The 12038-nt window shown below is 31.6% G+C and overlaps 1 protein-coding gene across 2 annotated transcripts in view; it reads right to left on the reverse strand.

Annotated features, from left to right (window-relative positions):
* The window catches only part of LOC129231808 (histone deacetylase 3-like), an 86440-nt gene that overhangs the window by 63450 nt on the left and 10952 nt on the right, over positions 1 to 12038 (reverse strand). For both annotated transcript variants that reach the window (XM_054866185.1, XM_054866184.1), the window contains exons 3-4: positions 5535 to 5677; positions 515 to 596 (exon numbers count right to left, since the gene is read on the reverse strand). In XM_054866185.1, the coding sequence (XP_054722160.1) occupies positions 515 to 596; positions 5535 to 5677 (225 nt within the window). The remainder of the gene's footprint in view (positions 1 to 514; positions 597 to 5534; positions 5678 to 12038) is intronic.

Genomic DNA, 12038 nt, shown 5'->3' on the forward strand with positions numbered 1-12038 from the left:
TTTATATAATAGATGTGTAGTTAAAAGTGATTGATATGTTAAAAGTACTACTTGTAAATTTCAACACATTTTGTTTCAATAACTAAATTTTCAGCGATGAAAAAAAAAATTCCCACTTAAAAACAATGTTGTAAAACTTATCGGGAGGGGTGGGGTGGAAGGAATCCTATAAATCACGGCAGTGCGAAAGGCGAGTCTAACATCTTTAGCAGATCAAAAGGCTTGGTGCAGTTTAGATATTGAATTGTATATCATCTTGACGTTAAGCATTTTTATAGGTTTTTCTCGTTTTTTGTCAAATATGTTTAAAATCAAAGCAACCAAATTCAAAAAGATTTGTATACACAATCTTTGTGTTGTACAAATAGATTGTTGTACAAATAGATTTGTAACAAAATTCATTACATGTAGTTAAAACTATTTTATACATTATCCAAGAAATAAACAGTAAATAGTGTTTACAAACCAAAAAAAAAAAAAGACATTAAGATGAACACAAAAAGAAAAATCTTACTTGATTATTCAGCCGAACTGCACCATCTAAAGATGCTCCTGAATAGATGGAACAGAATTTAAAAAGACCATCAAATACTGGGCTAAAATGCAAAGAAAATGTATAAAATGACTACTTTACTATATTTGACACCAGAAAAGTAAGAACAATCACTAAAAGTTGAAATACAGACAATAACATTAAATGTAAATTATTAAGAACTATACCAATAAGTTTTATTGGAATAATTCTTAAAAGAAACATCACATAAAATATACTCCTTTTACAAACAATAACTGCATCTTTGAGTGTGTAGGATACATTTCATATCTCAAAAATGAAGCATATTAACTGAAATTGCACACAAGGCCATGTGTGCTGAAGGGAAGGGTTTTGGGGATTAAATGCCTGCCATTAGGAAAAAATATAATTGAAAGTGAAATCAAGAAACTGTATAATCAATTTTAATTACTTTTATTGTAAATGTTTGGGAACAACAAAAACTTTAAAAAAAAATAATAAAAAAAAATAATAATAAAATAAATAAAATAATAATAATAATAAAAGTTTTCTTTGAAGTTTTGTTGAAGTTTAAGATAGCTCTTTCTTTATTGGTATAAATCATATTGTCACCTCAGAGCAACAGTAAAATATCTTAATGTTATTTCTGGGATTAGATATCTTGCTGTTGCTCTCTGAGGCAAGGATATACTGGAAAACCAATAGCAGAAGAACCCCTGCACAATCTGACAGTACAAAGCATCCGTAATGGAAATAGGACTTTTTTTAATTAAAAATATGATGAATCTAGCATTTCATAAAGAGAGAAGAATGATGTTGCAAAGTAAATACGTAGTGCTAAGTAGTGTAACTTGTATCTTTAATGAATTCCTCCTTGTTTAGTTTATTGGGATGTTGAATAAGTTTTCACTGTTTTTTGTGAAAATTAATGCCTTATTTTGAAAAATCACTCAAAAACGTGTTACGGAAGAAACATCAATTGCTAGCATTCGCTTTTTCCCATCTTTATGGAAGCATTTGCATCTCTTGTCTTAAAAACGACACATTTATAAGGCCCCACAGGAGTCCCAATTTTTGACATCTTTATAAGAATGGAAGTGCTGCTTAACTGGGCTAGGTGTCATTGACCGGAACAAGCAGTAGTTGAAAGGGGTGAAGTCAAGTGAATACTGTCAGGTGTGGCAGAACTTCCGACTGAAGTATCTTCAAGTAGGTTTTCACCAGTACTGTAATAACATGTGGCTGTGCGTTGTTGTCCTGCAAAATGACCTTGTCGTATCTCTGCTTGTATAGCAGCAACAGGGGGGTAAAACTGTTTGGAAGGACGAAAATACTGATTTTACTCACCAAAATTTATAAAATACTGACCAATACTGACTAAATACTGCCCAAATACTGACTAAAATTAAAAAATTTAATAATCTTTGCAGTAACAAAAAAGAGCATCATAATAGGTGAAATAGATGCTAGCTTAGTTTGTAATGTGCAGCAACATAAAGTAAAGCTTATTTTGTACAAATTTTGACTGAAAGTTGTTACATGACATACACCGCCAGCTCAGTCAATTCCAGCTGAGGACTGCAGTTTCGTGCTTATTAGCACTCATCAGCCCGGCATAGGAGTGACTGAGCTGGAGGTGGAAAACACCTTAAGGAAGCCAAGAGTGCCAAACAAACTGGCAGGGGTCTGTCCAGGATTTTTCACCGGGTCCGTTTTTTGTGAAAAATCAAAAAATTTCACCAAAAAAAAAAATTGTCAAAACAAAATTTTAGAATTTAGAGATGGCACAAATGGCATCAATTAAACTTAAAGTTGAGTGTTTTCCTCTTCTACGTCGAGAAAATCATTCTGGATTTTTTTCTGATATTTGGCGGGGGGGGGGGGGGGGGGGGGGCATCGCTGTTTCAAGTATCAATATTTGTCTACCATTCTACATTATGTTAAATTATACTAGATATATTTCTGTACAGTACTTAAAATAATTGTAACAAAAATATGAATAAATAAAATAAAATTCAGAATAGGGTTCAGCATTCAACTTTTTGACCCAAGACACTCTTAAAAAGCACAGAATTTCGTTTAAAACTTATAAATTCCGTGATTTTAACAAAAATAAAAAGATATTTCACTTGTTTACCTCTTAACAAAGCGTAATAATCATCAAAATTTCGTAAAATCGGATTCCCATAGCGGATGCAAAGAGATCGCAATTCTCAAAGTGAAGGCATCAAAAGTATAAAAACGGCTTGTAAAAGAAATGTTTTTGATAAAATTATTTTAAAATTGCATTTTAGAGTCCTATGATAAACATATCATTAATATCTGTGGACACAGTTGACCCAAAAAATAAAATAAACCATCTATTCAGCATTTTAATTTTTGACTCATAACAGAAAATGGAATTTTGCTTTAAAAACTTGAAATGAGAGTTCTAACAGAAATAAAGAGACTTTTCATTTATTTGAATCCTAATAAAGCGAAGTTAGCTTGAAAGAAGAACAAAATATGATTCTCATATCGGATGTTAAAAGATTGCATTTTTCAAAATGTAGACATCTAAAGAAAAAAAAAACGGTAATTAAAAGAGTTTATTTAAAGTTAATCATCCTTGTTAGCATCGAAAAATCAAAACCCATATAATTTTCTCCCAAAATAACAATTAAACATCGCACTGCACCGTAAAAACGCAAATATTGACAAGCTGGCAAAATGATGAGAATATTTTCTAATCTGAAGCGATCATATTTTTTCCTCATCCTTACTATTCCTTTGCAGTTCTATGTTCATTTCGCAGATATATATTATTATTGTTTATTAAATCATGAGTGGAGAAAAGTGCTTGCCAATGCCTTTTCAGAAAAGTTTACAACACCGCCGCTAATTAGCTGTGATAAAACAAACAACCATTATATTTATTTGGCAGTAGCAATTATTTATCGCATCGCAAGAGTGCCGATTTTTTTTTTCAAAATTAGCCGATTTTGTATAAGCTGATTCCTCTAATTTGACTTAAAAAAAGGTTCCAAAAATTATCGGTTTATACACAGAAATATGCGTTATTTTGTTTTCAGATTTGCTCTTTCAATAAACAATTTGTGACAGATCCGATCTTCTTTATCAGAATTTTGTGAAGGGTCCGTTTTGTTTGATCGGGATTTTGTGAAAGGTCCGTTTTGTTTGATCGGGATTTTGTGAAAGGTCCGTTTTGTTTGATCGGGATTTTGTGAAAGGTCCGTTTTGGTTGATCGGATTATTGTTAAGGGTCCGTTAACGGACCCAAATATCCTCTGGCCAGACCCTTGACTGGTAGCTAATACAGAATTAGCAATGACCAGACGAGTGACCGAAACAATGGTTCGGTTCAACTCAAACATTGAAGGCAAGGCAGGTATATTCAGTAAGTTACTGCCCTATAGCCAGGGCCCTAAGGCAGAAATACATGAAATACACCACCAGCTCAGTCAATTCCAGCTGATGCAGAATTTTATACCTACTTTTCAAAATTTCCTCAGGGGGAGAAACCCCCGGACCCCTCACAATTGGAAATATTCTTTACTCCACTTAAAGGGAAGTCCTGGGTCCCTCTCTTGATACCATTTCCCCACTTAAAGTCAATCCAAAAAGAACATCCCCCATAAAATAACATTAAAAAACAATCAAAAAAGTAAAAGTATTGCTGTATGTATCAGAGGAAAGGGACAAACACAATAAAGGGGAAAAAATTTAAAATTTTCTCTTACACCACCGAGGAAAACGTTGTTCAAACTACAAAATACCCTATATATGAAATAACTTAGGGCTCCGTTAAGTCTAAATCTGGCTCTGGGCATACCGCATCAAATACTGTTTGACGAGGCACAACAAACGAACTGTCCCTCTACTTGGTTAAACAACTTTAAAATGGCAGGTCTTTTGCTTAAAATTGTAAGAAAACCGTGAAACAATACATAAATTAGGAGATATAATGTAAATTATTTTCAAACAAAGTGAGATTTTTTGCTTCACACTGTAACTGCCATGCTAAGCACAAAAGTAGAATCTTCAGTTGAGCTCAAGCTGAAATATTGTGTTTTAATGTTTGGCTCTTCCATATATTTGATTCAGATTTTTTATTTTTTCAGAATTTTTGAAAAAAAAGAAAAAGTTCGTAATTAAATGATCCTAAAACATTTTATTTATTAAGTAAAGTACAAAACAGAAAAAAACTTGGTTATAATAACTCAGTTTTGTTCAAAAGTGCAGGTATGACTACTTTTATTATGGTGTTTCACAGCCGTATGAATAAACTGCAACTTTTGCAGTATGAATAACTGCAAAACGCACAAGCATTCATTTTCAGACAGTAAAGTTACATTGTAAGGAAGGGAAATCATACTTATTTTTCTTTCGAACAATATCAATCATGTTTGAAAGCCAAAAATTACAATTATTATTTCAAGTTTCAAAGGCAATCTAAAATAGAAAATGTAATTGTTATGATTAGACACACCACACCTTACCCAATATTATTGGTTTAACGATGGTTTGACTTGTCTCTGGTGTTTGACCAAGAAAGTTCTCAGTTTTAAAGCAAAAAAAGGATATTTATTTCTAATTAAACTTACCTTTATGTGTGTGTATTTCTGTCAAGCAGAAAAAGAAGATGTGTGGAATTGCATATATGTTTTGATGCTTAACCCTTTATATATTCCAAGAAACACAGAGCTATTAAGAAATAATATTTTTATTCATGAAAAAAAAAAAAAATCAATTTTTCCATTTTTTCCAATTTCCCCCCAAAAAACAGGTTTTTTTCCACCACTTCAAAATGTCCAGAAATTTTACATCTCCATGCCAGAAAATGGGAATGGAAGATCTTGTCTTCTTTCCATAAAATTCGAAGTGGGTCTTCCACCAAGAATGGAAAAGCCGGCAGGTATACAAAATATTTTGGAAACACATTGAATTGAGATCACAACATGTTAGATTAATAAAAATAGTACATGACGTTTCCACAAAAACAATTAGAATTAATATTTACCAATCATCTCCAACATTGAAGCTGCTCAGGCTTTTGTTGAAGGCCTGAATGTTTTCAGGAGTTACTCTTCGAAGAAAATCAATGTACTCTTCAGAATGGAAATGATTCATATCATGGGGAGTAGCTCGATAAGGTCTATAAACCTAGAGAGTAATACAAGGGTTTCAAGAAATGTTTCGAGAGCAAGATATTCATCTTATGCAAGAATTAACTTAAAAAAAAATAATAATAATTACTTTCAAAAGAATTACTTCAAAAGATTAAAAGAGGTTAGAGAGACCTTACAGCCCGGACCACTTATCATAAAATTGTTCTTTGCTTTACAAATGATTACACATTTTTTCAAAAAGAAAAAGATACATGCTTGAGATGGCATATTTAATTGATGGTGGAAGAGTTTGAATAAACATTTTCCCATGTCAAATACAGTGCTGTATCCAGAAAAAAGTTTTGGTGGTACAATTTGTCAGTGCAGCAAAAGAAGCCAATTTTTCAGTTTTGAATTACCACTTGGGAAAAACTAAAGCATGAGTTATTAGGGTTATCATCAAAATTTTGCTTGAAAATAGTTACTTTAGTGGCCTGAAACGTAAAAAAGTCGCCTAAATAGTCTTAGAGCCAGTGGCGGATAAAAGGGGAGGGTCATGGGGGTCATGACCCCCCCCCTAAACCGTCTACATCAGTGTCTGTCCACATTATATTCAAACACATTATGCATAAAATGTAAACAATTACAGTACTTTTTTAATTCATTAACTATTTTTGAAAGTAAATGTTTGAACTATTACTTTGTTTCATAGCTTATGAAATTAATTTGCAACATTTATCCCCAATTATATGCCTTATTCCAGGTCGATTCTGAGCTTTTTATTGACTTTCCAAGCAGTTTCAGAAATTTTTCGCACCCAAAAACCGTAGGTTCGTTCATGTGTGTGTGTGTGGGGGGGGGGGGAAGGGGGGGGGCATTCTTCAGAATGTTCCCCTTAAAATAGTTTTTTGTATCCGCCCCTGCTCAGAGCAATCATAAAGTTGCTTTTTACATCTGTGTAGTTTTTTTTCCCAACATTTTATTTACCAGCTCAAAAAATACATTGTATTACATAACCATACAATATAATATTTTAAACTTAAAACATGACTACATCTAGAAAATAAAAGAAAATTAAAATTTATCAGATCTTACGATTGTTTCAAACAGCTCAAATCAACTTTTCTGAGGGTATACTTCCAGTAATCCATAATGCAAAATATGTGTATGCAATCATATATAAACTGATCATATATATCTAAAAACTGAGAGTATACGGCATATATGGAGTATACCCTATAGGAACATCCCAGGTTTCAAACATTTACTTAGTTCATTCAACAATTTTTAATGGAATTACTGCTTCAAAAACAATAGCTATTATTTCCCTCCTTTTGAAAAAGGGTATGAAAAAAATAAAAAGAAAATTTAGCAAAGACATGTTTTAGAAGTTCAAGATAAATTAAACATACTTGTTTTGATTTAAAAAACAGAAAGGAATTTTAAATTGAATTTGTGTGTGCTTGTGATTAAAAAAATATATAGGGGAAAGTGGGGTAACACCAGGAAGTCGGGAGCAAACCGGGTACCGGGTACCCTTCTAGCCTTTGTAAGCACTGCAATCGCATGGACAAGAGAGGAACTACCTTTCACTTTGATGAAGAAGCAGCAGCAATTAAATTAAAATGTAATAGACTTATTTCTTTCGTTCCTATGAAAAGATTTCTGCTTGAGTGGGTTTTGCTTAAAATTTTTGAACAAAACTAGACTGATTATACTACGTTTCTGTTTCTGCAACAGTAAAGGTATGTAGCGCTCTTTGTGCAACATTTAATTACCTCTATTGTCATTCTAAGTAATTGCCTGTAGCATTCTGTGTAGTCATATGACGGCATTTTTTATGAAAGCTGTACGTTTACAAGTACAGCGATTTTTAAAACATAGTAAATCTATTATATAATAATAAAACTTTTATTTGACCAAATTATTTTACAATGAGGTTACAAAACAAGATATATTAAACAAGCTTCATCTTCAGGCAACATTAGAAGAAAAGAAAAATGATGGAAAGAAGATCAAAGATGGGCGTAAGAAAAAAAAAACCCGAAGGAAAGATAAAGGATCAAAGGAAAGGTAACATTATAAAGATGCCAAAAAGGAACAGACAGAAAATAAAAAGAATTAAAAAAAAAAAAAAAAAAAACGAAGGAGCAAATGAGGGATGAGTCCAGTGAAGAGGATGACAATACTGCCTGCATTTATTGCAATGGGCTTTACTTGGACTCCAAGGGTGGTAAGGGATGGATCCAATGTCGTCGTTGGGGCCATGAAAGCTGCTCTGGGGCCGAAGAGGAAGATAACTATTTTACTTGCGACTTGTGTCAATAGGCCTCATATTGCAGCAAAAAATTAAAAGGTCAGGACGATTAAATTTACTGACAATGCATCAATTATGTGTCCTTTTATACTTATTCTATTATGTTATGATACTAATTCACACATGTCACTAAATAAAAATTGAATTTTGTGGAAACTCCCCCCCCCCAGTAGGGCAAAACCAGATAAAATGACTTTTTTTTTACAAAAAATTAATTTAAAAAAAGGTAACACTTATGTTTTGGATACTGTGATTACATTAATAGATAAGTAGTGCATACTTTTGCAAAATGATGTTCCTTGATGCTAAAAATTGTGATTTCTGGTAGCCTGCAAACCTTAGGGTCCCGGTTTTACTCCACTTTCCCATATAATTACTGCATCACTGTTCATACCAGAGGTGCAAGTAATTAAAATTTTGTGAAGACTATGAAATTTTTGGAAACTCAACACCCTCCCCCTCTTCCGGAAATACTCTTCAAATATGCATACATAAATCATTGAAATCAATGCAAAAAAACATAATTTTCTTTTTAATACACACATAATTTTTAAGCGTTAGAATGTTGCCAGACCAAAATTTTCGGAAATGTTGGAAATTTCAGATCACAAACATCCCTAGTTCATACACACAATTGAATTTTTTTTTCAAGGAGTATTCAAGGACTTTTCAAGGAAAAAATTAACGTTTTTAAGGACTAGTTTGGACTGTTTGAAGGAAGCAATTTTTCTACAACTAGTATTGATTTGGTTCCAGTTCACATAAAAGTTTACAGTATTAGACAAAACCTTTTATAAAACATTGTTATTGCTTCAGAATTAATCTTTCATAGTGTGGGCTGTAAGGATCAGATTGCCTACCACTGTCCTAAAATAACAATTAAAAAGTAATATTTAAAATTGTAAGACTAATGTAGTATAATAATTTGAACAAAATATTATAGGGTAGGTGGGAAGTGGGTCATTGGGGTAAGTGGCCCCCTCCCTAAAATTGAAATATTGATAAAGTTTCAAACTTTTCTAAACTGATCATGTTAAATTTCATCAGCGACTGGTTTTGCATGCGGTATATACTCGCATATTAGTCAAATCCCTTTTTTTTAGGAGGAAAATCGGGGAAAAAAAATCGAAAACCCGCATATGGGTAAGTCTCAAAAGGTGGGAACAAAAATGTTGCTTTTGAGCCATTTTTAAAATTTTGGAAGTTGAAATAAATTTTGCTTTTATTGCATAGCATGTACACCTAGAACATCATACACAGACATAAAAAGACAGCAGGTATTTATAAAAATTAATAAATAGCAAATTTAAGGATCGGTCTGTAGGTAACAGATTTTGGACATACAGTTGTCCAGTAGGTAACAGATTTTGGACGTCATCATAATGAAAGTTTCAGTTTTTGAACTTTTCCAATGAAAACTTTATCTATTTTTAAATTCTGCAATGAAAGATAGAAGATTTATGAAAACTTGAATCACCTTATATACTGGTCTTAAAATAATAAAATTTTGTTATGGTTTCGTAGAATTCGAAAAAAAAAACCCATCCATTTTGCCAGCGCAGGTGATAAAGTTGGCAAAACCGACGCTGTTAGCGAAAACCTGAATTCCTCTCTGGTAACCCTTTGCTTATCGTACGCTGTGAGTTGTCGCCAATCGGTGTTTGCTTGGCGATTTTTGCTGCCTTTGTTTACTATTCGTTACGATCATAACTTGAGTTTCTACTGTTATTTATGTAAAGTTTAATGCATAACGTATTAATTGTGAAAAATACCAATGGATTAAAGAAATTAACATCATAATAGCCTTTTTTATTAAGGTTACAAGACAGAAGATCATATTATAATATTGAATAAATGGACAGAATTATCAGCATCTAGATTGTAACGCAATTTGGACATCACACATATATGTTTAACAAAAATGATTTTGCTTCAAGGATACTGCATAAAAAACATATGAAAACATTTTAAAATGATTAACAATTGATTTTGAGGATCAAAAAATGCCTTTAAAACATATAAATCATGTATTTAGTACTCAAATAATAGCATCGTCAAGATCGTAACTTTTGGACATACATGAAACTTTATTTTTTACACAGTCTGTCTTTAATTTTTTAATTTGTAGAAAATATTATAAAAAAAATATTCAGTTTGAGATTCATATCCTTAATTTTGTTTTGAAACGTTTGGAAATAATTAAAAAAAAAGTTTTTTTGATGGTACATTTGCTCAGTTAATGTTTTGAAAGTCCAAAATTGTGCCTTTTAGCAAAGAAAATATTTTTTAAAGGGTATTTGAAGAGCATTCTTGTCTCTATACAGTATTATTATTTAACTCAAAAATTTTTAAGTCAATTAAAATGAAAGTTATTTGGTGTTCAAGCTTCAAAGTTGAGGTCTGCGTTTGCTCCCACCTTTTGAGAGCTGCTCATATAAGTTGAGCCCCTACTTTCAGAAAAAATTGGGAACTTTTGTGGCTAATCTTGAATACGAACGTTGTAAAAAGGAGAGAAATAAAATGCAATGAACATCTTTATGTTAAAAAAAAAGTTCAATTATAATTCTTTTGCGCAAAAAGGTTTCACTTTTGTGATAACGATTTTTGCAAAGGGTTCGATTTTGTTGTTACAATTTTTGACATTAATTACTTTTATTACAAGGGCACTAGCTATAGATTTTATTTCTTATAATGATGAAATGAAGTTTCATTTTTTAGTTTACTTAAAACAAATATCATTTATTAATTACTTGAATGATTAAAGACGCTTTCTAGTTTTTGCCAGTTTCTGCCACTGGCAGGGCAAAAGCTACTTTTTGCCGGCAGAAAGCAAACCCTGGTGTATATAGAACTCGGTTTTGTGCTGCAACAAAAATTAGTATTAGAGATATTCATAAGTGAAAGTTTTACTTGAAACTTTGATTTATTACTACTATTACACTCCTTCAAAATGCTTCTGACATTTCGTCGGCTGATTCTTATGTAAAATGACCCCCTGAATCCGAATATGACCTCAGTTTTCTCCCTATATGTACCATTTTTTTTTTCAAAGGCCCCCCAGTTTTTTTCAATTTTAGAGCAATTAAAAGTTTCAGAGCAGTTTTTTTTTTTTGGAGATGAAAGGAGCTTTATATTAACTGCTAACATAGTTTTGGTGTGCAAGACAGGTTCAAAGTTCAAGATCATGGACACTAATTGCAAAAAGGGGGACTTGGGGGGTATACCCCCCAAAATAATATTAGAAAAATCACGAAAAACGATCTTTTTAATCTGCTTTTTTGAAAAAGATTTTTGTGAAAAAATTTTTGGTGCAGAATGAGAGTATAAGACTCACTTCTATGACTCCTATGTATGAAAATTTTTTTGCTATGTAAAAAAAAAAAAAAACTATCATGTGAATGTCTAATAATGAAAACAGCCCAAAAGCAAAAGAGAAGAAAAATTCTGCGGCTTAAAATGTGGACATATATTTTTCTTATTATTATGCAAACTTATATCATATTGATAATATACTGCCTTTTAAATATTAATCAATTTGGTTGCATCACAAGTGTCAAATTTTCATATTTGTTAAAGAAAAATATATTTTTTTCATTAAAAAACATTTGAATTTTAGTGTTGAACTAGTGAGAACATAAATTTTAAAATTAGGTTTGTTCGTAAAGTAAAATTTACGACAGAGTAAAAAATCTTAAATTTCCTAATGTTTTAGAACATACTTTTCATGGTAAGGATGAAAAAAAATATATATATATATATATATATATATATATATATGTATAAATGCATATATAAATGATTGGTTACATTTTTCCTTGCATTGGGACCCAAAATCTGGTTTTAAAAACTTCCTAATATGATTTCGGGATCAAAAGAACAACTTGCAGCTACCTCATTTAATCATGAAATTCCAAACATTTTGACAGGCTGTAAAGCCTAAACCATTTGAGATTTACCATGAATATTTTTTGCACTTTCTTAAATACATAAAAAAAAGTAACCATGCCAAGTTTCAATAAAATTCGAGACAGAGATTTTAAGCCCTAGCCATTTTTTGATTGACAAGCTATTTTTTGATTGACTTTTGCATTTTTTCTGA

Source organism: Uloborus diversus, chromosome 10, assembly GCF_026930045.1.
Source record: "Uloborus diversus isolate 005 chromosome 10, Udiv.v.3.1, whole genome shotgun sequence".
NCBI classification, from domain to species: domain Eukaryota; kingdom Metazoa; phylum Arthropoda; class Arachnida; order Araneae; family Uloboridae; genus Uloborus; species Uloborus diversus.